A 27489-nucleotide genomic window follows, 5' to 3' on the forward strand; every position below is an offset into this window, starting at 1 on the left:
TACTTATTCCTAACCCATTAAACAATCTAAGTAGAACATGATGTTTAGCAAGAAGTAAAGGTGAGGCTCAGGATGCCTGAAAAATGGTCTATGGGTTCTGATATGCATAGTATTGGCCCGTGTAGCTGTGAATTGGCTAGATAGGACAGCACCAGGTTATTATATGCTCCAGCATACATATTCTTGCATGTACAGTGTATAGTTAGGGAATAGTGTACTTATCAAGAGGATGATTACCATTTCAGTGAATTATAAGTCAGATGCCTGGAAAATGCCATTTTTATTACTGAGAAAGTCATTTGGAATAGTGATGTGATGTCTTCCAGAACTTAATTAAAAAAATGTCCAGTTGAAATGTTCCTTTATATACACCATGACCTGGATTATGCTCACATGCATTTTTATTATTATATTCTCTAAGAATACTTTTCCTTTGCAGGTCCATCTACATGAGTGACTTTTCATTTGCACATCAGGGTGACTGAGAATTGGTGCTACTGACAGTGACTGATTATTTTTTTTTTTTTTTTTTTTTATAAAATAGTATTATCTAATTTACTGTTATGGGTCAGAGAGACACACAATAGGCTTCAACACCTGTGATATTTCATGATAGTGTCCAGATCATGCTAATAACTAACAAGCCCTCTTAGCATCTAAACCTCTGGAAATGTTATTCTAATGCATATATTGCCATTGTTTTCATCAATGTATGATTACCATTTTTTTTTGCTCCGTAAGATGCACTTTTGTACACCCCCCGGCAGTAAAGCAATAACCACCTAGTATATCTGAACTGTCAACTTCATCTCTGCCGACAAAAAACAAGAGGACCTGTTCATATAAGATGTGTCACACAGCATTTCTTCCTTGCTGCTGCCAGGTCTTCCCATTCATAGTTATGTCATTATTCACTACACAGGATGTGTGGTGAATTGCTGTGTACAAAATATACCAAAGCAAGGAACATTTTGATGCAACGGCATGGGTGGCCCTATTCTTTTCATGACCAGCAATGGTGTTTAACTGTGTTCACTCAGCACCACTGCCAGTCAGAATGTACCCTAATAAATAGTAGATACATGCCATGTCTAATGGTATCATTATTATTGTAGTAATAGTAGTATTTGTAGTAATAATAGAAGTAGTGTGTAACGTGTAGACTTCAGATTAATAGTTACAATATATATAGGTATAGAGGCCAAACAAAAACAAAGGATGTGCGAATATTACAGAGACGGCACATCAGATTTGAAAAAAAACTCTCTGGATCTGCATTTATAAAGTACAATATGTTCGGAGATAACTTATTTACTCTTTTGTAATTTTTCAATCGTCATGACATGTTGTATACTGAGCTTGTGTTTATAGTGAAGAGGGAATCTAATTACAGAGCAAGACATGAAGGGAACTTTAATTAAATACTGCTCTGACTTGTAGATATGTATTGTTTAGTGATGACCTGGTGACACAGTGGGTGTGTATTTTACTCATTATTGCTATTTATTTCTTTACAATCTTTATTCACATATTGCGACACATTATGCACACAAACACACATGCACACACACACGCACACACAGACACTCACACACGCAACAATAAGATACTCTTATTTCAATACGAGAACACAAAATGATCTTAAGTATATTCTCTGGGTAGTCCCAGAAACATGCAGCTCATTATTTTCATATTTCACCTGTGTCCAACTGGGAACATTCTTTACCAGTAAATATCAGCAATGCTCATCTGGAAGCAGATATATTTCTTTTTATGGCATGTTTCAGATTGTTCGAATGTACAGCACTATCACCTCCAGCATAATAATAAGCAGTGTGCAGAACACTTCTGCTGCTAACAACCTGAAACCATGGTTTTTCACTAGTCATCAGGAATCACTTGAAAGGTATTCCATGTGTTCTTCTTCAATCTATTCCACAAGCTCAGTGCATTACTCCTGATTACCTCTGAGACAGACAGTGAAATCAGTTTGAGTACTAGCACACAGCAAACTGAGAGTATTTTTTTCCTCTGGCCTGCACTACCATATAGTATACATAAGGGCATGTCTGAAAATGTCACACTTCTCCAGCAATTAACCCATTCAGCTCCCTTGTAATTTGGGCACAGTATATCAAAACAGAAGGCTAAATACACAGATGTCCTTGTTTACATTACTCAGGATCCTGCACAGGTGTGAATATCTGCCATAATTAGCAATTATGAGCGCTTCCTGTTTATACTAAATCCACCCAGAATGGATTTATATAAGCCCTGCACAAGCAGAGATGCATAATGAAATCAAGTTTGTTTGACTGTTAAAGCATAACTGAAGTGAGAGGCACATGGAGGCTGACATATTTATTTCCTTTTAACCACTTAAAGACAAGCAGGCATATTAAAACGTCCTTCTGGAGCCTCTCAACGGCTCCAGGATGTTTTTATAAGTTAAGCAGCACTGCTGCCGCTGTGCGTGTGCACGTACGCGCGTGCAGGCTCCCATGCATGCATGCACACTCCTACACACTCGTGCATGCTCCTGCACGTGGACGTGAGCGCTCCTGAGCGTGCACCTGAGCGTGTTCTTGTGCGCATGCATGTGAGTTCAGTAAAAAAAAAAAACACAATAGAAAAAAATACACCTTTATTTCCAAATAATATATTGTCACCATACTTTGTACTAGGGACATCATTCAAATCTTGTAATAACCAGGACAAATAGGCGGATAAAATGTGTGGGTTTTATGCACAGTAGCAGTGATTATATTAAAACTACAGGGGATGAAATTGGAGAAATAGTGTATTTTTCCTTTTTTTTTTCCTTGTTTTTCCCTTTAAAATGCATAGAAAATGAAGTAATTACTGAAAACAAATATCAACCTCAAAAAGCCTAATTTGTGGTGAAAAAAACAAGATATAGATAATTTAATTGTAATTAGTAGTGATTAAGCTATCGGCAAATGAAAGGGATGAGCACTGAAAGGTGAAAATCGCTCTTGTCTGTTAGGGTAAAAACTCCTTTGGGGTGAAGAGGTTGAAGTGGACCTGAACTCTTGCACAGGACAAAAGGAAAACATACAGAAATGCACCTTGTATGTATTTAGAGAGTTTAGCCTGTCTAATTCCCCCTCATCTGTGACTAAGCATAAGTTGTAATTCAATCCCTTAGCTGTGTCAGATGGCTGCCATGGCAGAGAGCGCATTTGTAAACACAGGATGTTAACAATATGTAGACAAACTGCAGATGAAATGATTATCTTTTAGAGATGAGATAAAGTTCTGTGTTCAGGTCCGCTTTAAACAATGCAATTTGCATGTATTGCCTTTAGCCACAGACCCTGAATAAGCATGCATCAGGTGTTTCTGACTGAAGTCTGATCAGATTAGCTGCATGCATGCTGATGTATTCCCCTTGATCATTAAACCTTGAAATATTGTCTTATTTTATTAGTAGACAAGACAAGATACAGAACATTTATATAGCGATTTTCTCCTGGTGGACTCAAAGCGCGAGAGCTGCAGCCACTGGGGCACGCTCAGTAGGCAGTAGCAGTGTTAGGGAGTCTTGCTCAAGGTCTCCTTACTGATTAGGGGCTGGCTTACTTAACAGGAAGAGTCAAGATTCGAACAAACAAGACCTTGTAACACATCAAAAGCTCTTCAATAATTGATTTCACCTTTTATGAAAACAATGTCCAACAATGTAAATAGAGTGGCCAGCAGTAAACGTGGTAAAAATGTCCATGTGAACCAGCCCTAAAGTTGAATTAAGTCTATTAACATTTTCTTCTCTGATCTTTACACTTTACATGTCACATAACTTCAGGAAATAAGTTATGTATCACCTTTCTGAACAAATAAATTAATTCAAATGAGAAGAATACATATTTATAATGGATATGAGGATAGGTGCTTTCTCTGCAATATATTTCTGATTTACCAATAGTTTATAATACTAAAGAAGAGAACAATAAAGCCTAAATATAAAAAATTGTGAATATAATACACTCTCAGTTGCTTCAGGATCAACCCCCTGTTGATAAAGAGTCAGGTAAATAGTTGAATGTCACTATGACTGTGTTAGTGTTTGCAAGAAATTAGTAGTTTAAAAACCCCCTGAGATGGTGGCAACATCATAGCTTACTAGTCCTATATGAAAATCCCAACAGGGGTACTATCTGCATGACATTTGAATAGTTTTACATATTGATTGGTTATTTTGCATCCCCCAAACTTGCCCTACAGCAAGGATGGAGCATTAGCCCATAAGTTTCTTTGAAGGGCAATGATTTAAGTAAAGTAGGATTAATAAAATGAGCCACATTGATATAAGGAGGCATAAAAGTAACTGGATGCTTATGCAAGTATGAAACACATAATAATAATAATAATAATAATAATAATAATAATAATAATAATGATAATATATATATACATACATATATATAGTACAGACCAAAAGTTTATCCTCTACAGCAGAGGTGACTCTTGGTCTTCCTTTCCTGGGGCGGTCCGCATGTGAGCCAGTTTCTTTGTAGCGTTTGATAGTTTTTGAGACTGCACTTGGGGACACTTTCAAAGTTTTTCCAATTTTTCTTACTGACTGACCTTCATTTCTTAAAGAGAATCTGTACTCTAATATTCTTACATTAAAAAGCATACCATTCTATTCATTATGTTCCCCTGGGCCATTCTGTGCTGTTTCTGTCACTCTCTGCTGCAATCCTGGCTTGTAATTAACAATTTTAGGCAGTGTTTACAAACAAATGACTGGCTTCTAACCAGAGTATCATAGGCTGAGAACAGCTATCTAGTGTGACTCATGCAGAGCTTGGAGGGGGTGTGTAAAGCTTCTGCCAATGACAAGCAGTGCTGCACATTCCACACATTCCAGCCTCTGCCCGACAGACACGACAGAGGAAAGGAGATAAGATTTATTACAGAAACAGTGCAACTAGAAAAGGTTGCAGTAAGACAGACCACATCAGAACAGGTATAGGAACTTATAGAATAGAAGAAATAAGGCTCAAAATTTTGTTACAGAGTCTCTTTAAAGTAATGATGGCCACTCGTTGTTCTTTACTTAGCTGCTTTTTTCTTGCCATAATACAAATTCTAACAGTCTATTCAGTAGGACTATCAGCTGTGTATCCACCTGACTTCTCCACAACACAACTGATGGTCCCAACCCCATTTATAAGGCAAGAAATCCCACTTATTAAACCTGACAGGGCACACATGTGAAGTGAAGACCATTTCAGGTGACAACCTCTTGAAGCTCATCAAGAGAATGCCAAGAGTGTGCAAAGCAGTAATCAAAGCAAAAGGTGGCTACTTTGAAGAACCTAGAATATGACATATTTTCAGTTGTTTCACACTTTTTGGTTATATACTATACTTCCACATGTGTCAATTCATAGTTTGGATGCCTTCAGTGTGAATCTACAATGTTCATAGTCATGAAAATAAAGAAAACTCTTTGAGTGTGTCCAAACTTTTGGTCTGCACTGTATATATATATATATATATATATATATATATATATATATATATATATATATATATATATATATATATATATATATATATATATTGAGTTTTAAGTATGGAGAGTGAGTTTTATGGCTGAGGAGTGTTCATACTAGGTGTAGATCCAAACACAACTCCATTAGTGTGACGGAAGGATCTAGGGCCCATATTCAATGAACCTTTTCTCCTGAGTGTTTTCCTATGTGATATCTTCAAAATTGTCAGTAAAATGCCCTTTAAACCATCAGAAAGCAAGAACTCAAAGGGAAGTAATTTTGATAGTACTTTTCACCTACTTTTAAGTACTTTTTTTCTGTTGCAATGTGCTGTCAAGTTATTTTAAATAGAAGATGAAAAATTATCTACCAGGAGAAAACTCATGAGAAAAAGTGCATTGCATATGGGCCAAGAACACTTAGGGCTCGTTTCCACTAGGGCGAATCCGCATGCGGGCACTGCATGCGGATTCGCATAGCTAATGTTAGTGGATGGGGCTGTTTCCACCTGTGCGGCGTGCGGGAGCGATTTGGCAGCGGGCCAAATCTGCACGGCGGGACCCACAGTTTTCGTCTGCGTCGGGAATCCGTGCGAATCGCCACTAATGTATTTAATAGTAAAAACGCATGCGTTTGGTACATGCGTTTTTACCCGCGATTTCGCGTGCGATTTCGCACCCTTCCCAATGTAATTTAGCCCTGGCAGTGTCATGGTTAATTTCGCATGGCACCCTGCCATGCGAAATCGCACGCGAAATCGCGGGTAAAACGCATGCGGAAACGCACCCGCATGCGTTTTTACAAGCGTCGGAATGCCGGCGAAATCGCGTCGCACTAGTGGAAACGGGCCCTTAGATATACACAGAACATCTCAATCCCTTATCTAGCCAATTTTGCCATTATAAAGAAAATTCATTTTTAAAGAGCCAGGTAGCAAAATAACTATTTCCGCTAATTAAAATAGCAGTCACAAGATTTACAGCCTCCTCTCTCATTGATCCTAAACACCCAAGTAATTCTCAACACAATGGATATCCAAAACACACTATTTTTGCAAAGGCTCTTCTGAGTGCTATCAAACATCAGAAAGTAGAAAGTCCTGGCAAGGAGAGCAAACAAGTGGTCACCCAATTTCTTTTTCAGAAAATTAACAGGAAAATAAAAATTCCTCAAACATTTTCAAGTCTGTAATAGTAAAGAAGTAGATTATAATGCTATGATGAACAAAAAACAAAACAAAGTATAAAAAAAGGTAATGAGTAGCAATATTACCTTGCCCACATATTGTGGGTCTGGGCCTAGATGTTCTTCTAAAACAAAGAACTGATTCCATACCCATCCACGTTTTGGACGATGGTGAACTTCTGTCTCTCCTTCTATATGTTTGGTTTGATTTCTGGTCACCTTTATGGAGGTGTGATGCGTTGCTCCATAACATCTCTGCACAAAACAGAGACACACTAGAACAGGACAAATTCCAGATGTGCTTGTAAATCTCATGGTAGGAAATGTTCCCTTCTTCTTTACCTTGCGAGTTTATAATCCAGCAGTCCTGGGTATGTTTTCTACGTAGCTAAATTCGATCTGGCATGACAGTCCAGCAGTGCCTTCCTTGAACATCCATTTTTTTTATTGATTTTTAGATAGTAATACTGTATTTACATCCTGGAAAGAAAATATTTCTGAGTAGAGCCTCTGTGGAGTTCCTTATAATGTCATCTCGGAGAGGAGAGTCTTATATCTAGTGAAAATAAACAAAGAACATCATCAGGAAAGTAATTCACTGGTCCATCCTATTAGCAATTATTGATTAGTGCGTAAACATACAGTATACAGTTTTAATTGAATGGGCTAATCAATAACAACACCAAATCTTTTGAACATAATGATACAACCTTTTATCCAAACTACCATTTGATTCACATTATAACTACTACCATTATTGAAAACAGTTTATGCAATGCACTATAGCCTGGTGAATATTATAAAAGTAGTGCAACCATTCTAAACAATGCTCTACTACAGCAAAATAGCCTTTGGGTCTATACATAAGGATGCAGTCTAACGCCATTTCGGGAAGATGTTTTCTTATAAGCTTTTTCTATTTATTTTGCAAAAATGTATGTTGAGAGGGTTAAACTGGCTTCTAGTGCTAATCTACCCTTTTAAAAATTCTAATCTCCTGTCTCTCCTGCTGTGCCTTTGTGTTAAATGCTTTATGAGTCAGTGTTGTTTTGTGATGCAAGCATGCAGCCATGCAGCCAGTGAAGTTTAAACATCTGATCTTCACACTCTTTCTGGGTCAGTGGCTCAAAAGGAGATCAACACTGCTAAATTCAAGCTTCATATCACATGAAATCCAAGGGAACAATTCAAATTGCTTTTTCGGATCCAACAATTACCTCTCAATATTCTTCCCTCCTTCCTGTTGCTTTACTTCAAAAGGTAACATTTTTCTTTTCACAAACAACTACAATGAAATATAGGGGCACGTTACCCCAATTAGAAACGGCCAATGAGATGCAAATAATTCCAACTTGCAAATATAATGCAAACTGTATGCAACTTGGAAAAGGGGCAGAGCTAATAGGCTTTAGGTTAGAATAATGTCAGAAAGCAAAACCCACTGACAATAAAAAGAACATTTCAGATACAATACCACTGACTTCAGATCGCATAATTACAGCAAGGCCCTACTTGCTAGTGTAAGAAGCACTGCAATTGCCCTGCCTATCCAGGGCATTCTATAGGTGCTTACCTGTCTCACACATCTCCCTTATGCTCTAATATTGCTAATAATAATTGCTAACCTTTCCCATCTTTGTCTTTCTGTGTCTTTCAATGGTAACTGGACTGCATGTAAGTCCCAAATTATACCTGGTGCTCCCTTGAAGTTTCACATTTAAGGTACATACTTATTGTGCATACTCTTAGCAAAAGGTATTGATCCACACCTAATACATGCTTCTGTAATATTAAACTCCACACCCAGCATCACATTCCAGTCTGGTCCCTATTCGCTTATACCTTTTCTATGATGACAGCAGCAAGTGGTCTATTCCAGAGACTGTTCAGGGCCCCAGATGCAGTCTTGCCAAGAGGTAAACCCAGCCTACAATGAAGTCTAGGATGGTTCCCAAATGGCAATTTCAAATCTCCCGTAAGCACATAAATTAGTGTGCATATATTTAATCAGTGATTCAAATCATTGAAAGATCAAGATTAAATGCAGGCAAATTGAATCACTTACTGTAAATATTAATGACATAAAGCTCTTGCTTTTGCTAAAAAAAAAAGTCATTTAATTCAGCTGGATATCATTTTGAATAATAAAGATATGAATAGTTAATATGACTCTGAATGGCACAATTAGATCTGTAACGTAGAGGTTACAACTGCTTAATTGATGACCTTTGAATGCTTTTGGGTGTGTTATACTCTTGCTAGCAATTAGTAATACTTAGAAATATGCTTTTATTTATGTATGTTTGAATTAATTTGGACTTATTTTTAAAAGATCAACACAAAGAGCTTTAGAAAAAAAAAGTAAGTGTACTTTGGATATAAAAGTAAAGATTGTAATACCTTGCAAGCATTCACAGAAACAGCTTTTGTTATGTGAAAATTGGTTAAAACAAATAGTTGTTACAAAGTGCCATGTTAGAGGTTGTCAGTGTCCCATCAGAAAACACAGTTGAAACTGATCAAAGTTATCACTGCTCCTAATTATTCATTACACAGTTAACAAAAAGTAAAACAATTGCAAAATGACAAAGGGTACACAACAGAGCATTTCAAAAAATAGCACACATGGCATGGACAAATATAATGAGGCTCTTAAAGCGGAATATAACCCTGCTGTGATGATCTGCTCGGCTGCCTGTGCAGGCAGGCAGTTTTTTGACCATTGTTTAGGTTTGCATGCTGCAGGACTCTGGAAAGAAGAGCTTCTGTCAGTTTTGCAGCTTGTGCTTGCAGAGGAATTTGCATACGTTGTCATGCAAATTGCCTGGCCACATTCATTGGAGGCGTGTATTATAAGTACTATGTCTTTCCCACAATGCTTGGCTGGTCATAAGGATTTAGTCCTGTGTAACACACCTGGAGGAGTGTCAGCCTTACTCTCTATTTGAAGATCAGCTTAGAGTAATTCTTGGAAAACTGCACAAGGCAGGTTTCCTTAGTGCAGTTAGGATTGCTTATCTCTACCACTTTCCGCTAGTGCTGTGGATCCTTCTGTTCTGCTACTCTGTACCTGGATCGCGCTAGTCACTTTCGCTAGTGCTGTGGATCCTTCTGTTCTGTCTTCCAGGATCGCGCTGGCCACTTTCGCTAGTGCTGTGGATCCTATCTCTCGCTTGTCCCTGTTTTCGTGTGTCTGTCTTGTCTGCTACGAACACTTTCTGGAGGCTCGGTGAGGTAACCGTTAAGCAAGCGCTCGCATTCTCTGTTTCGTGTTTGTCTGTCTTTGGTTAGTTAGGCGTGCTTGTCTCTGTTGTGCGTAACACGCGGAGACCGCGCACGAACGCGTGCACTGTTGCGAATGAGTGTGGTGTTCGCGTTCAGCTAGCGTTTGTTATTTTCCTTTGTATTATTTGCTGTGCCTTTGCTAACCTCGTATTCTGTTCTGATCTGCCTTGTGTCACATCTGGCGATCGCACCTCTCGCAATCGCGTTCCTTTTTCATATCTGCTGTTGTGTGTGCACTGTCGCAGGGTGGCGACTAGGTTGGCGCACACACATACAACCTGTCCCTTTGCTCGTTCTCATTCGTAATCGCCTCTCTTGCGATTGCGTTCTGCGCTTCGTACAATTCCTGTCTGGCATTTGTGGAGGTACAGAGGATTGGTTCCTCTGCACTCCCCAGCGCCATCTGCCAACAGGAATTTCCCTCTAAGGGTGCGTAGCACCTTTTGCTGGGTGCCTGCAATTATACGCTTGTGGAGGATTTCCGCCGTATCAGCGCACGCGTTGTGCGCTGATCACGGAGAAAGCTCCACAATCGTTACACCTGCATTTTAACGTTGCTCTAAAACATTATTTACAGCATATTATATGCAAAAAGCATTTTTTTTTACTAGACCAGCATTGGAAGGGTTAAACACAGAGGTTTCAAGTTCCGTGAAGAGATATGCAGAAGTTCAGATTGTTACATTCTATTTAGTTAGATGTATCTATTGATACATAGTTACACACTCTTTGGCTGTCCTCCAAGCTCCTTCTCAGTCAGAGAGATGAGTCACATTCAACACTTAGATACATTTATGTAAACAAAATGTATCTATTTCAGCTTCGGATGCGTCTGCAGAAATCTCCAGGAACTTTAAAGCCCTGTGTAACCCTTCCAATGCTGGTCTAGTAAAAAAAAAAGCTGGTTGCATATAATATACTGTAAATAATGTTTTAGAGCAAAGTTGAAATGCAGGGTTATATTCCGCTTTAACTAAATATTTTGTTGTACAGTCTTTTGGTTCAAAACTGCAAATGAGCAATAACTGTAGCACTCAGAGACTTCTGCATCAGCTGGTTTGACCCACTCTTTCTAAGCAAACTGCTCTAGCTATGTCAGGTTTGAAGGGGCTGTGTTCTGCAGACTGTATGTGTCATTTTTTTCATAGACATTTTTATATGATTCATATTAGGGGTCATAGAGCAACACTTCCTAGTACAATGGTTTATGTTTTAGCCTTTTTTGAGTTTAGTTGTGTGTTTTTGGTCATTATACTGTTGAAGGATACATGATATCAAAATTAGATAGGGGTATTTGACAATGAGCAATGAGCTTTTTAGTTGTAGAGTCTTAAAAGTCTTTATCCAAATATTTATTATCTATTTAGGGGGTTCAACCAATGTGTCCAGCCCATTTTAAAATATCTTTGTAGATCTGGCAATACATAAACTCTTAAAGCGGAATATAACCCTGCATTTCAACTTTGCTCTAAAACATTATTTACAGTATATTATATGCAACCAGCATTTTTTTTTTTACTAGACCAGCATTGGAAGGGTTACACAGGGCTTTAAAGTCCCTTGAGATTTCTGTAGACGCATCCGAACCTGCAATTAGATACATTTTGTTTACATACATGTATCTAATTCTTGAATGTGACTCATCTCTCTCACTGAAAAGGAGCTTGGAGGACTGCCAAAGAGTGTGTAACTGTTTATCAATAAATACATCTAACTAAATACAATGTAACAATCTGACTTCTGCAGTTCTCTCCACGGAACTTGAAACGTCTGTGTTTAACCCTTCCAATGCTGGTCTAGTAAAAAAAAAATGCTGGTTGCATATAATATGCTGTAAATAATGTTTTAGAGCAAAGTTGAAATGCAGGGTTATATTCCGCTTTAATAAAGCACATTTTTGAATGAGTTGTAAGGGTATAAAAAATGGAAACAGTAAATTCGGGCGCCTGAGGCTAGTGGACAAATCGGGCGCCGCCATTCACTCCTATAATAAATATCGTTTAATGGGCGCCCGATAGGAAAAAAGGGCGCCGGAGAAAACGTTTTAAAAGCGGCGCCCGGAGACTTAATGTTTTATTACTGTTTCTCATGATTACACATTATTTAATGATTTATACATTTTTAAATATTATTTTTAAACGAAAAACAGTACAATATTTTTTTCCAAACATTATTTTTAAACGAAAAACAGTACTTTTTTTTTTTTTTTACATTATTTTTAAACGAAAAAACCAACAGGGGGGTCTTAGGTTTAGGCACCAACAGGGGGGTCTTAGGTTTAGGCACCAACAGGAGGTCTTAGGTTTAGGCACCAAAAGGGGGGTCTTAGGTTTAGGCACCAACAGGGGGGTCTTAGGTTTAGGCACCAACAGGGGGTCTTAGGTTTAGGCACCAACAGGGGGGTCTTAGGTTTAGGCACCAACAGGGGGGTCTTAGGTTTAGGCACCAACAGGGGGGTCTTAGGTTTAGGCACTAACAGGGGGGTCTAGGGGTTAGGGGTAGGTACAGGGAGGGTTACTTAGGCACCAACAGGGGGGGTCTTAGGTTTAGGCATCAACAGGGGGGTCTAGGGGTTAGATTAACGTTTTTACAATTGCCGATTTAATGCACATTATTTAATGATTTATAACTTTAAAAAACATTAATTTTAAACGAAATACAGTACAATACATTTTTAAACGTTATCCATGCTTATCGTTAAAAACCCGGCGCCCTTTTTTCCCAGCGCCCCTTTTTAACGTACGCATAAAAAATGTCCATATCTGTATATTCAGAACAAGCAAAGCTATCATTGTCCTCACCAATACTAGCAATTAACTGGATCAAAATCATACTTAACCATATCAAATAATAAGTTGGCTCATCTCTGTCCTGTTACTAGACACTTTAGGTTCGGTTTTTAACAACCTGCAATTGATATATCTGCCCAACCATTTCTAAATTCTTTCAAATTTAGTCTCATTATTACTTCTTTTTCCCCAATGCAGGTTCAGAGGAGATACATTTTTTTTATTACATTTATCTTGAGAAAGGATAGATTGCACCCATTAGTTGCAGGAGGAAATTATTAAAATCAATAGCACATAAATATGGTACAAACAAGAACACTGACAGCCAAGACATTACAAATCTGACATTCCTTGGTCATGTCTGAAGTAACATATGTTAACTAGACATATATATGCAGACAAGCTGTGTGGGCTGCAGCAAAAAAAAAAAAAAAAAAAAAAAAAAAAAGAATGAACGGGAATCCATCTGCTCACACACCCTATTAATATATCTAAAATGAGCTAGAAAAAGATTTATAGAAAAAAAATGGATGCACTGATGAAATAAGACCATGCCCTAGACTGAAACATCTCAATATCTAGAGAGATGCATCATATATACATGCACATATGTAGTATATAGTTAACAGGTAAAATGGTTAATTCTCAAAAAACCTAAATAAAATAAAACCTGGTTTGTATCTTAAAGAAGAATATCTTACAGCAGAATCCCAGTAGCATTGACTGATAGTGACAGTTCATCTAACATACCAAAATAAATACACTTTACCATTCAGTAGTACCCAGACACCCCACTATGTATAAAGACCACTATTTTTTCCAATAATCCTCAGATAAATGGCACAACTGTAGCAATGGGAAACAGTAGTCAGCCATATTTGAAATGCACAAGATATATAAGAAGTTATCTATTTGCTTCTCTGCCTGATGCAACAAAAATTCCAATACCAGTTGCCCAAGCACACTACGTAGAAGTAATACTTAATGGGAATATCCAGGCAGAATAAAAAAATGACATTTACTTACCTGGGGCTTCCTCTAGCCCCTTGCAGCTGACATGTCCCTCGTAGCAGCTCCGCTCCCAGCTGCTGGCCCAAGGTCCCCACCTGTGTAGAGGCCGACCTCACGAGGTCGTCCTTTACTGACTGCGCCTGCACGAGCGTCTCTGTCAATCACTCGCACGTGGTGTACTGCGCTGTACACTCCACACCAGGGCCCCTATGCAATTACATTTTTCTCCCGAGTTTTCTCCTAGGTGGTATTTTTAAACTTGCCAATAAAATGACTTTTAAGCGACCAGAAAGCAAGAAAATACTTTAATTTACTTTTTGGTACTTTTTTTTTTGCAAAAAAATACTGGAAAGTTATTTTACATAGAAGATGAAAAAATATATGCTAGAAGAAAAGTCAGGTGAAAAAGTTAATTGCATATGGCCCCAGGTGCGAGTGATGATTTCCCATCAGCCTCTGGCCAAACTCTTGTTGCTGAATATAATTTAAAAATGTGCTGACTGTAGATACACACTTTACATATTGACCTAGCTCTTGTTTCCTCCATATTATTTAGACTGTATACCAGCTAGAGCTGGGTTTTCTCCCTTTTGTTAAACATATGTTAGCCACAATATATTCATTATTATAACAATCAGAGATGGCCAGAAATGCAGATTTCTGATTCTGATGGCATTCCAACAAAATCTGCGTTTCTGATTTTGTTGGGATTTTTTTCTTTTTCCATTTTTGTTAATACAGTTAGGTAATTTTTCTTTATGCGTAATTCACAATTTTTTGCAGATGTGCACTATTATGCGGACATCCGTATTGCACTTTCAAATCCTATGATTGGCCAAATACCAATCAGACCAATTCCAAGTCAGAAGTATAGGACCAATCAGAGAATGTGGAGTCTTACAGCGGAAATTGAAATACCACACACATTTTTGGACAATCATAAGACTCGGAAATACTTGGAAGTATTGGACAAATGTGCAGGTTTACCGCATAAAATGGAATACCTCAGAAATTTTAGGCCAATCACAAGACTCCAAAATACTCAGAAGTATTGGACCAAACAGATGTTTCCGAGTCTTGTGATTGGTCTAAAATTTCTGTGGCATTCCGATTACTGCCGTACAATTCTGCATTCTCTGATTAGTCCAATATTTACAACTCTTGTGATTGACCTAACATTTCCAAGTCTCAGTAAATTGATCTACGAGAAATTCCAATTTCTTCACTCCGAATCCCGATTACTGCTGCGAAAATCCAATTTACGATCGAAAACTCAGAATTCAAAATTCTGCGGAAATAGGAAACTCATCCCTAGCAGTACTTCACTGGAATGCACCTCATTGAAAAACAATTACCCCCAAAAAACAGAGTTCACATGCAGCCAGGCAAAGGACACATAAAATATCCATACAGTGGTACAACCTTTTTACAATATTGACTTTGAGAGGGACAGCACGTCACAGCAGATATCATTTCATCCTTTTATTCCTCAAAATAAAGCACATACAAATGTTAACTGATCACACACACACACACATGGGTATAGGTTGTTTGGGGGGCCCTTTTAGTGATTGGAGAGACTCAGATTCAACTGGGATATGTGATGGCACATGACAGAAAGGATCCAAATGCATAAGTATCTATTTATTATTTATTATTCTGGTTGGACTTGATAGATGGATGTCTTTTTTTCAGCCATAGTAACTATGTAATTTCAAATTCAGCACAGCTGATTTCCAGCTGGTTGAGGAATTAATTACCATAGCAGATACTCTAAGCAAATTACCTACCATAAGTGGGCAGTAGACAGTGTTCATAGCCACTGTAGCTAGAATACCAATAGGGATCCCCTTAAGAGAAGGAGTTATCTAAGGGGAAAATCTGACTACTATCTGTCTGTGGCCCCCATTGACTCTTTCTAAGCTTTAGTTTGAATCCTAGTTGAGCCAGGAAGAGGGCCATATCATCAGTGGTATATATATATATATATATATATATATATATATATTTATATATATATATATATATATATATATATATATATATATATATATATATATATGTATATATATATATATATATATATATATATATATATATATATATATATATATATATGATGTGGATTTTCATTCCTCTAAACCCTGTATACAACTTGTAGCTGTGGGTCTCTTTTGGAGAGATTTACCCTTTTCCTTTCACAACAGAAAAAAGGGAAATTCTTCAACACAAAAATATCTAAAACAAAAAAATATTGTGTATACAAATTTTAACTTTAGTGCAATGTGATTTGTAAAGAATTGTATGTAAACAGTACTCTAGGGTACATGGGATCTAAATAAAATATTACATGAGACAAATCTTAAGTTAATCTTTGACAGCACTGAAAAACAAGAATGCACACGACACCATAAAGACCATAGAAGAAGATGATAACTCTCTCTTCTTTCAGCACCATATCCAGCCAGTTTGCTATCTGCATGGAGTTTTGATATTGTCTCTATATATTTTTGTGGTTTTCTCCTGTGCACTACTATTCTCCCCGCCCTCTCTCACCAAAATACTGGTAGTTCAATTGACTTTCACTCAAATCCACTCTAAACAATAGTACAGATGTTAGATTATGACTATGGTAGGAACACTTGATTAGGAGCCCCTTTAAGGGATAACTAGTGACATGAATTATATGGTGTACTCTGAAAATTACTGCAGAAATGACACTGCTATATAAAAACATAATACTAACATTGGAGAATATGTGTTTTATGAGTCTGAAAACCCTATTGCTGGCAAAAGCACAAATGATGAATGGTTTCACCGGTCCAGTGAAAATCTCAAGATGAGTTACAAATATTAAAAACAGGAATGTAGATGGAAAGCATTGTGGGATGTTGTGCAGTAAAGGCAACTCCATCTTTCAAAAGGTTTCGGGTAAACAGAGGAGGCATGTAACAAGCTGAAATTACCAGGGATACAGGATCAATAGTGCGTTTTAGAAAGCTGGAGTGAACACATGGATCTAATTTAAAAAGACGATAATGCAAATTTCAGTAATTTCCTGAGAACACCCTTGGAATATTGAGAAAAATGTCACCTGTCGTGGAAAATACAGTCTCAGCTCATTCTTATTTACATCATGTCCATGTTAACACGTTTCCTCATAATATACCATACAAGGTTGTAATTATATCACAACAGACTAGATGAAATGATTGTCTTATTACTTCTTCTTACGTTGTTTTCCCAGTTTTATAAGAGCATCATCAATAGTAATTTGCTGCCAACCACAGAATATTGTTCTTGAATAAGAACTATATCTCTATTCCATTTTAAGTATTCCATTATGATAGAGAAGTTTAGTTTATTATCAAGACGTTTTATGCTCCTGCTTTTAGTAAACCTGTCACACATTTGGCCAATAGACATACAGTATAAAAAATATACAGCCGGAAGGCATCTTTCATGAAAACAGCATGTCAAAGCATTAAATAATTGCAGAGGTTTCACTTCCTGAAACATTTTGCAAATGAAAGTGAAATTTAAATGAGTTGAGTTTGAGAGCTTCCCTACTGGTTAGTAAACAAACCCATCATACCATAGAACTGGGAAGAATAAGCAAAGGGGCAAAGGTCAACTGTTACAAGAAAATAAGTTTAATGTCTTACATAGTATATTATAAACAAATATGCACTCTAACCTTGCATTGATGTTAATAACATTACATTGAGATTACATTGGGCTATGTGAGGTAAATTCCGGTCTAAGAAATATTAACATGTAAGGATATATCACACTTTTGTAAATACAAATCCAGGCAAAAATACTGTTTTATCTTTCAAGTATGGTTGACATCTGAATTACAAGAAAACAAAAATGGTATATCCAGGTATTGAACAGAGTAGACATGTAAGTACTAGAATTGCTTCAGTTAGGTCTCTGTCAATCATGAGACCACTGTTTTCACAGAATATTGTGCAACTTATGACAATTCTCAGATATGCTTCTCCTGTGCTTCTTGTGGAGTTGCTCAAACTGGGATACATGACATGACACAGAGACAATCCTTTGTGACACCACACAGAATTACTGTTAATAATGCAGGCCATATACTATGTTAGAATTATAATCAGTAGCCATTTTATTTTAAAAAGTAATCTCTTTTAGGTTTTGATGCATTGACTTTTAGCAAACCTGATACCAAGTGAAAGAATGATGTCTTATATCGCATCTTAAATTTTTCATAATTGCTCATTTATCATGATTTAATATGCTACTATCTTTTAGCTCAGGGCTGTCCAACACTAGCTTTACATAAGCTTGCAGCAAGTACAAAGTTTTAAAAATGTTTGTTAGTTTCTGTTGATGTTCATAAATTCTTTATCTAAGACAACGTTTGCTCACTCAACTCACTTCTCCTAATACCATTCTACTGTATGCCTCAAAAAACAATGTAATAACCCTATCTGTAAGCAAATATAACAAATCTTATGGTGTCAATGGCATTTCTCCTCTCTGGAATAATCAGATGCTAATTCATGTTTAGCTGTTATGCTTTTTACTACTGTATTGGAAAAAAATAGCACAACAAATTCTGTTTAAAGGACTTACAAGGAGAAAATCCTATAAAAAAAAGTTAAATACCTTTTGTTTTTTATCATCCTTAGGGGACACCATCCCGATCACTCGGGTCATCTTCAGCTGTCTTAATTAAGATGGCCGCCAGGTCCTGCCACGGCTGCGCAGTTCTCATAGCCACAAGTGCGGATGCGCAGCTCTAAGTCCTCCTCCAGCTCTGACCTCACCTCCAGCAGTCTTGTGTACATAAAGCACGCGAGACAGCCGGGAATGAGGTGAGAGCTGGAGGAGGACTTAGAGCTGCGCAGCTGCACTTGTGGCTATGAGAACTGTGCAGCCTCAGCAGGACTTGACAGCTATCTTAATTGGGGCAGCTGAAGTCGACCCGAGTGATTGGGTAGGGACCCCGCCGGAGTCTGAGAATTACAATACAGACACTGCGGATGGCATCCCTTAAGGATGATAAATAGGTATTTAATTTTCCTTTAGGATTTTCACCTCTTAAGTCCTTTAATGGAATAGTTTTAACAGTTCAACTCTTTAGTCTCTTTAGTAACAAATTATTTATTATTATTATTATTATTATTGTCTTTTTATTTGTATAGTGTTCAGTTTAATGCATTTCAGCAGCATTTCAAAAGCATACCAGATAGTTAATAGTACCTGCTCTGGTACATTCTAACCTATTATTCTGTTTTATTTTTTTTATACATAGGGATCTTATAAAACCTTTGCAGTTCTAGAAAGAAAATATCATGAAAGGTCATTGTTTAGACAACATTTTCTCTCTTGTCAATCAAGCAATCACGGAACAATTTTGCATATGCTTTGATTTTACTGTGTGACATCCATAAGCATGCATCAAATAATAAATGTAGAATGCAATGTATTTATCCAAGTATATAATCTTAAATTATTTATAGATCGGCACAAATACATATAAATAATATATATATATATATATATATATATATATATATATATATATATATATATATATATATATATATATATATATATATATATATATATATACAGAGAGAGAGAGAGAGAGAGAGAGAGAGAGAGAGAGAGAGGGGGGGAGAGAGAGAGAGAGAGGAAGACAAGAGAGATGGAATGCAGCTCTTTCTTCTTAGTATTCAATAGCTGTAGCATGTACTGCTGTTTGGGCAGAGTGGGCACACATGTGAAATTACCACAAGAAAAAATACATTTTCTTCATGCATAGTACTGAAGAGGAGACCAGTGATGTTTGGTGACACCTGTACACACTTTAGTTTTCTGTCAAAAATGACTAATGAGGGCCCTTTTCCATTGGCCACATTTTGTGTGTGTGTGTGTGGGGGGGGGGGGGGGGATTTATAAATACATAACATATATTGTTACAATACCATCCATAAACCATATCATATGAGCCGTTAAATATAGGACAGTATTATTCATTAATTGCTCATTTATACGGCCACTCGGGGCTGAGAACTTGATGAAGGTAAAATAATAGGCCTCCAGAATTAAAGGGTGCCTTGTTGTAAACAATTGCTGCAAGTCCAGTTGCAACACAGGGAATAACCAGAAAAACACATATAAAAAGAAAAACAAGTAAACATAACAAGGACAAAGCTCATTCCTGTACTCTTAGTGATTGCTCCATGCCGATTGGTGTGAGCAGCGTGGCAGCCCTAGGACCACTCCACGCCAATTGGCATGAATGGCTAGGGGCAGAGATTTCAGGGGATCGTGCACGCCAATGCATGAGCATCCCCGCTGGAATGACGGAGCTCCACTCCGCCATCAGTCTCCAAGTGGCGAACGCCGCTCGTAGACTGTTAGACGTAGAAACCACCATCTAATAAGGCTGTACAGTTCAGCGATCTAAGGCAGCACTGTACTGGGGACAGCCGTGTCACTCGGCTGTCCCCTCCAGAGGCACAAAGGCAATCCGCTATCATAGGTTGATGCCTATGACAGCCGATCACTCATTGGCTAGCATGGGGGAGGGAGGGTGGTGTTTTTAAAAAATAAATAAAAAAAATACAAGAATGTATTGCAAAAAACAACAACAAATAAATACAAAAATAAATAAATAAACATGCTGTCAGGGATCAGACCACACCAACAGAAAGCTCTGTTGGTGGGGAGAAAAGGGAGGGGGGAATCACTTGTGTGCTGAGTTGGATGGCCCTGCAGCGAGGCCTTAAAGAGGAACTCCAGTGAAAATAATTTAATAAAAAAAAGTGCTTCATTTTTACAATTATGTATAAATGAGTTAGTCAGTGTTTGCTCATTGTAAAATCTTTCCTCTCCCAAATTTACATTCTGACATTTATCACATGGTGACATTGTTACTGTGGGCAAGTTATGTAGCTGTTTCTAGCTGCTCTGGCTGTTACAGACAGCTTTAAACAGCCATTTCCTGTCTGTAAACATTGTTACATTGTGGCAGTTTGCCCAGAGTACCGTGGTATTCAGAGCTTCTTGTGGGAGGGGTTTCAGCACAAAATTAGTCACATAGCGCCCCCTGATGGTCTGTTTGTGAAAATCATTCAATTTCTCATGTAAAAGGGGGTATCAGCTACTGATTGGGATAAAGTTCAATTCTTGGTTGGAGTTTCTCTTTAACCCCCTTGGCGGTAATCCCGAGCTGAGCTCGGGGTATGCCGCCGGAGGTCGCCACTCAGGCCCTGCTGGGCCGATTTTCAATCTGAAAAAAGCAGCACACGCAGCCGGCACTTTGCCAGCCGCGTGTGCTGCCCGATCGCCGCCGCTCCGCGGCGATCCGCCGCGTGCAGCGGCGAAAGAGGGTCCCCCCAGCCGCCCGAGCCCAGTGCAGCCGGAACAAACAGTTCCGGCCGGCGCTAGGGGCTGGATCGGGCGGCTCTGATGTCAGGACGTCGACTGACGTCCATGACGTCACTCCGCTCGTCGCCATGGCGACGAGGAAAGCGAAACAAGATAGGCCGCTCATTGCGGCCTATCTTGTTACTTTCGATTGCCGGAGGCGATCGAAAGTACGCTTCCGGAGCGCCCTCTAGTGGGCTTTCATGCAGCCAACTTTCAGTTGGCTGCATGAAATAGTTTTTTTTTAATTTAAAAAAAACCCTCCCGCAGCCTCCCTGGCGATTTTAATAGAACGCCAGGGAGGTTAAAGCTGCAGTGAACTATTAAGTAAAAAATGGTCTGGTCACCAGGGGTGCTTAACACCGCAGTCCTTAAGTGGTTTATACATATATTTTAAATATTACGGATCTCTTCGATAACATCTAATTACCCATAATGTATCCTGTTTTCTTAAAAATACCAGAAACTAATCTGGAAGACTTGCATAATTCAGACTACTGAATTTAAAGGGAATGCATATCAGAGAGAATAAGTAATCTATTCTTCTGTGATATTCCTTGGTACTAAAGGAATAAGATGATCAATTCCCAGCACTTCTGTTGATTAAAAGCAAGCAATGAGGTGAATAGCACCTAATAGAGCATGGCATAGGAGCATAAATATCAACTGTGATCATCCAAGCCTATCAATAATAGTCAACGAGGGCATACGTTTTATGCGGGAAGCTTTGTAACCTAATAATCACTGTTCTATTGAGAGCTAAAATTTTGAACCCCATCGCATTACCAAAACACGTGAAACATCATCCCCACCTGTTTATGGCATTTTCAGCAAATTGGTGAAATAATGGGGGAGAAGTACACTAACTTCCTGGGTGTCAGACACCATCTGGTGAATAGGTTTTGATATTGCTTCCAATGGGAATTACATTTTGAAAATGTACTGACTGATTTTATTGCCTGGAGTACTTGTGTGCTGGTGATATCATGTTTGAGGTCTATGGCCCAAATGTTGGTGTATTTTTCTATTAGCGGGAGGTGGAAAGGCAGAATGGATTTATTCCAGATAGATATTGCTCCCTTAACAGGGAGTTTGCTAGCTAATAGAAATACTAATTATAGTGTATAGTGGTATTTTAATTTTTTTTTCAGTTTTGAGTGCATGTACAATATAGTATGAGAACGATATAAAGAGAGGGAAACCGAGAGCCCGATATGGTGTAGTATGTTAATGTAATGGTATCTGGTGATGAAGAAGGTGATTATACTCACAAAGGTAGATCACCACCAAGGCAACCACTGGGCGAGCAGGCGGGGAGAATTATAACCTGACCCCGCTCAGGTCTAAGAAGTCGCTCTCTGTAGATAGGAAAAAGTGGGGATACACCCCTCCACCAAGAGTGGATTAAATTATTTTGTAGCAGGATAACAGAGGAGCAAGGTAGAGTAAAATTAATTAAAATCGTTAAAAAGGGGGAAGTGGGTGGACTCACCTCCCTTCTGGAAGAAATGGCCAGACAACAGGCAAGTTACTTGCAGTTTATAGTAACATTTATTAATAACTTATTAATAACTGGGTATAGCGCCTCTGACTGAGGTGCTATACCCAGCTCTTGACCAGACAGTGTACCCTCCAAAAATCGTTTGCCTGAAGAAGCGGGACTGTTACCCGTGAAACATGTTGCACTTTTGGAGTTATTAATAAATGTTACTTTAAACTGCAAGAAACTTGCCCGTTGTCCGGCCATTTCTTCCAGAAGGGAGGTGAGTCCACCCACTTCCCCCTTTTTAACGATTTTAATTAATTTTACTCTACCTGATGCCTCTGTTATCCTGCTACAAAATAGTATGAGAACAGTTGGCTAGCAGGTACATGATATTTTTTGCTGTAGGGCCTGAAAAGATCTAATTAGAGAGTTATCATACATATTGCTTAAGCAGGTGATACCTGCTTGTTGCCAAGGAGACATATCTATCTGTGGTATTAAGTGATTGAGAACTGAGAGTGGAATTCTCGGGTATGCTACGTCTTTGAGGAGGGGAGGATGTCTGATCAAATATTCCTAGGCTCGTGCTAAAAGGACTTTAGTTGTGTGGGGTGTTAGCTAATTTATTTATTCATGGAGGCCCATATTTTCCCTAGGTAATGGATCCCCCAGTTGTTAGAGGCAACTAGGTTATAAGCTCAATAACACTCTTCAAAGCAAGGGATACCTAGATCTCTTTGCTGTTTAGATAGGATCATATTTTTATGGGCTAGCCTTATTTTTTTTCCAACTCCATATACAGGTATTTCATGTCAATGAAAAAGGATTGTTTAATACGTATGTCTACTGTTTCAAAAGATATATAATATTTTTGGTAGTATGAACATTTTGAATAATGCTAGTGTTTAGCCACTGAAAGACATTCCTGTCTTGTATTATCTAGTAATAAAAGGTAATTGCATCTATAGAAATCAGAGGTTTTTGTGGGTAGCTCTATACCTAAATATTGAAGTGGTATGGTTGCCTTGGGGAAAGAGAATCGGTTAGTAATTTGTAATTTTGTGGATTCTGATAAGTTATCAGAATCTATAAGTTAAGCCCATCATAAGAGATATTTTGTCTCATTGAATTTGTAAAAAGATGTTTTAGAAAAGGCATTAACATGTGAGTAGAGATGTCTTGAACATCAGATTTTGGGTTCGCAAATGGCGAATACGAACTTCCGGTAAAAGTTCAGATTCGTAAGAACCGCAAAAACCTTCATAGACTTCAATGGGCAGGTGAATTTCACAAAGTACAAAAACTGTTTCTGGCCACAAAAGTAATGAAAAATTAGTTTTAAAGGTTCTAACACCTGGATAGGGGCATGGCCGAGGGGGGTCCATGCCAAAAGTCCCACCAAAAATTACGGCATTGACGCAGAGCCGGGGTTTAATCCCTAAAGGGCAGAAATCACAGTACATTCCCACATTTGAAGAAAAGGGCTGCTTTAAAATGTCTAGAGTGGTAATGTAAGGGTTATGCCCGCTTCACACTGACATACCAAACGCCCGCGTTTACCGAGATTGAGCGCTAACAGGTTTTTATTTTTTTTCTTGGGCCTATTTGTGAAAGTTATTGATTAAAAAATATTTTGAAAGTTATTTATGTATAGATTTGTTATTTATAACAAATTAAAAAATACAAATATATTTATAAAAACTACAAAATCTCAAGGTAATAATTAGATAATTCCAAAAATAATTTTCAAAAAATGTTAAGTCAGCAGGTGTCAGGCTGGCAGAAGGCCAGCCTGACATTCGTGGTGGGGGTGATGTGGTGGTGTAAATCAACTGTCAGCGGGGATCAAAATAAACAAGCCTAACTACTGCTTTCCCTATCTATAGCAATGTTTCTCTATTCCTCTATCTATTCCAGCCGAACACAGACTGGAACATGGTGGGCACTGCAGTGTTTTTATAGGGGGCAGGTGGGTCCGTGAGGGAGTGCAGGCTGATTGTTTGCCATGTGCCTGCTGACTGTGATGTAAGGGGTCAAAGTTTAGCCTAATGATGATATATGAGGGCAGTTGGGGTCAAATAGCACCATGTGCGAGCACGAATACATGATCTTCACCAAATAGTGCTCGCCGGGGAACTATTTGGGCCCTCTCTATCTGTGAGAAGCCATGGAAGTGAGTTCAAAGGAACTGATAATGACAATATAACAATGTCTTCAAATAATCCTATTTTATGTGACAAACCGTGGATCTCAATCTCTTTAATCTGAGGATTAAGGTCCGTACACACGCCCACCCAGCGGGAGGCAACGACGGACCTGTCGCTGCCTCCAGTCCGGCGTGTGTACGGACCTTAAGACCTTATTTTTTCAGATAAGGTTTCCATCAATAGGGAGAAAATAAGCGGAGATAAGGGGCACCCTTGTCGGATACCACTAGTAATTAGGAATTTTTTGGAGCAAAAATGTACAGCTGTAACAGAGGCAGATGGATTAGAATATACTGCTTAAATAGCAATCATAATAGGACATTGGAAACCAAATTTTACATGATTGCTTTAAGAATACCCTAAAGTGAAATACAGAGAAGGCATTCTTAAGATTTTAGCAAACTGGAGTATATTGAGCATTCGCCTCGTGCCATCTCATGCTTTATTGCTGACTGTGAAGCCTACTTGGTCAGGTTTAAAGTGGATCCAAATCAAACATTTTTTTAATTCAAAATATTTAGTTGCACTACTCTGACACATAAAAAGATAAATAAACACTCCTTCAAGCCTATGAGCATTTCAGTGCATGCTTTTCACCCTTCTCTTTTCATAACTAGGGTTATACAGGTGGTAGCCATTAGCAATTCCCTCTTTGCTGGACGCCATCTACTCCACCAGTTTGCCGGATTCTGTCCCGCCAATATGAAAGGAAGGGACGGGTTCCTCCAATAAATGTAAAATATTTTATATTTGTCATCATGTAGCTGAAAAAAAGCTGCTATTTATTATTATAATTTAGAAAATAGATTTTATTTCTGAAATCTTATATTTTTAATTTGGGTCCGCTTTAAGTAAAATCAGGATGACTTTCATCAACCTGTTTGCCAGTAATTTTGCCAATAATTTTAAATCACAATTTAACCTCCCCGGCGTTCAATTTTCCCAGGATTTCTTTGCAAAAAGTGATAACATTTATTTTTAAAACTTTTTTTTTTTCCTGTAACTTGCCAAAATGTGTCAAGCAAGGGTCTAGTATACAGTGCAGGAGAGTATTGATGTGTATGCACTTTTATACTGTTCATAACATGTTTTTATGGATGAACATTTCTGTCCATACCGCTGGGGAGGTTAATAAAGAAATTGGCCTGTAGTTAGCTGAGACTGATGTTGTTAGGTATTCAGGACTAAAAGAGACCCTGCCTTAAAATGATTGAATAGGTTGACTAATGTTGTGGATAAGGGGGCACATTTTTATCTTAAAATTGGATCACACGGGATTTAGAAGCTCTTCACTGATTGCAGGGCTCCAGTATTATCATATCAATGTCCCACTGCTGCAATTTGATGTGATTCAATTTTTACATAAATGAAAATTTAGCTCATGTTGCCCTTTTTGGGTTAAGCCACTTAAATAGACTCTGTAACAAAATGTTCAGCCTTATTTCTTCTATCCTATAAGTTCCTATACCTGTTCTAATGTGGTCTGTCTTACTGCAGCCTTTCCTAGTTGCACAGTGGCTGTATTATCTCTGTTATATCATCTAATCTTCTTTCCTTTTCAGCTTTGTCGGGCTTAGGCACTCAGGCAGGAATGTGCTGCTCTGCTTCTGATAGGGTAGAAGCTATACACACCCTCTCCATGCCCCCTGCAGGCTCTGTGTGAGTCAAAGACTGAGCTCCTCATTGCAGCAGGGAGTGGCAGAAACAGCACAGAGGGGTCCAGGAGAGCATAATGAATAGAATGGTATGCTTTTTATTGTAAGAATTTTAGAGTACAGATTCTCTTTAAGCTCATAAAAAATCGTAAATCATAAAAAAGGTAGCAAATGTGGTACTATGCCTTTTGTTACTTCCCTATTCTTTTTTTCTTTGGATATAAACATAATTGCACCATGAAACTGAACTGACCCCATAACAAATTACACTGCAAAGCATGCAAAAATGCATGTTTAAATAGGGGCAAATTGTGATTGAATTACAGATAAAAAGAGCTCTAATATTCACTGAAGAAATCTTAAGTGTGTACATAGCTTTATTATTAGAAATAACAAGAGTGACTCACTTGATCTGCTAGGCTAATGATTTACTCATTAGGAAAAATGATAATAGACTCATATCAATGGGTGGGTGACTAATTCCTCTGGAGGATGTACAGAGGAAATAGACAGAATGGAGTCTTCAAATTGAGATGTGTATAGCACTAGCACTTACTTCAATAATGAAACATAAACAAGTACTAACAATTGTTTATATGACAGAGGAATGTAAATATGGGTAAATCAGTATGTCTGTTACAGTCTTATATGTGCACAATATTGCAAGCAAATCCTTAATAATTTATATCTGATGCATGTTTTAAGTCAGATTTACAGTTACTGTTACATTAGTCAAACAATATATTCTGGGATTATATGAGTGGCCACACTAATCAAAATTACATGCGGAGTGGCATGTCCAGATGCACAAGTGAATTGACTGCAGCAATAAGACAACCAGAGCTATAATGGGGAATTTGAGCTTAGTGTTCAATATAAACCAAATATCCACATTATTGGCATTTCCTGGTACTAAACCAACAACAGCTCATA

General features: G+C 38.1%; 1 protein-coding gene across 2 annotated transcripts in view; it reads right to left on the reverse strand.

The window, feature by feature from the left end:
• Positions 1 to 27489, reverse strand: part of CDH18 (cadherin 18) — an 809510-nt gene that overhangs the window by 500668 nt on the left and 281353 nt on the right. For both annotated transcript variants that reach the window (XM_068236726.1, XM_068236725.1), the window contains one exon: positions 6798 to 7266. In XM_068236726.1, the coding sequence (XP_068092827.1) occupies positions 6798 to 7025 (228 nt within the window). In that variant the 5' untranslated portion in view covers positions 7026 to 7266. The remainder of the gene's footprint in view (positions 1 to 6797; positions 7267 to 27489) is intronic.

The sequence above is a fragment of the Hyperolius riggenbachi genome, chromosome 5, assembly GCF_040937935.1.
Source record: "Hyperolius riggenbachi isolate aHypRig1 chromosome 5, aHypRig1.pri, whole genome shotgun sequence".
NCBI classification, from domain to species: Eukaryota; Metazoa; Chordata; class Amphibia; order Anura; family Hyperoliidae; genus Hyperolius; species Hyperolius riggenbachi.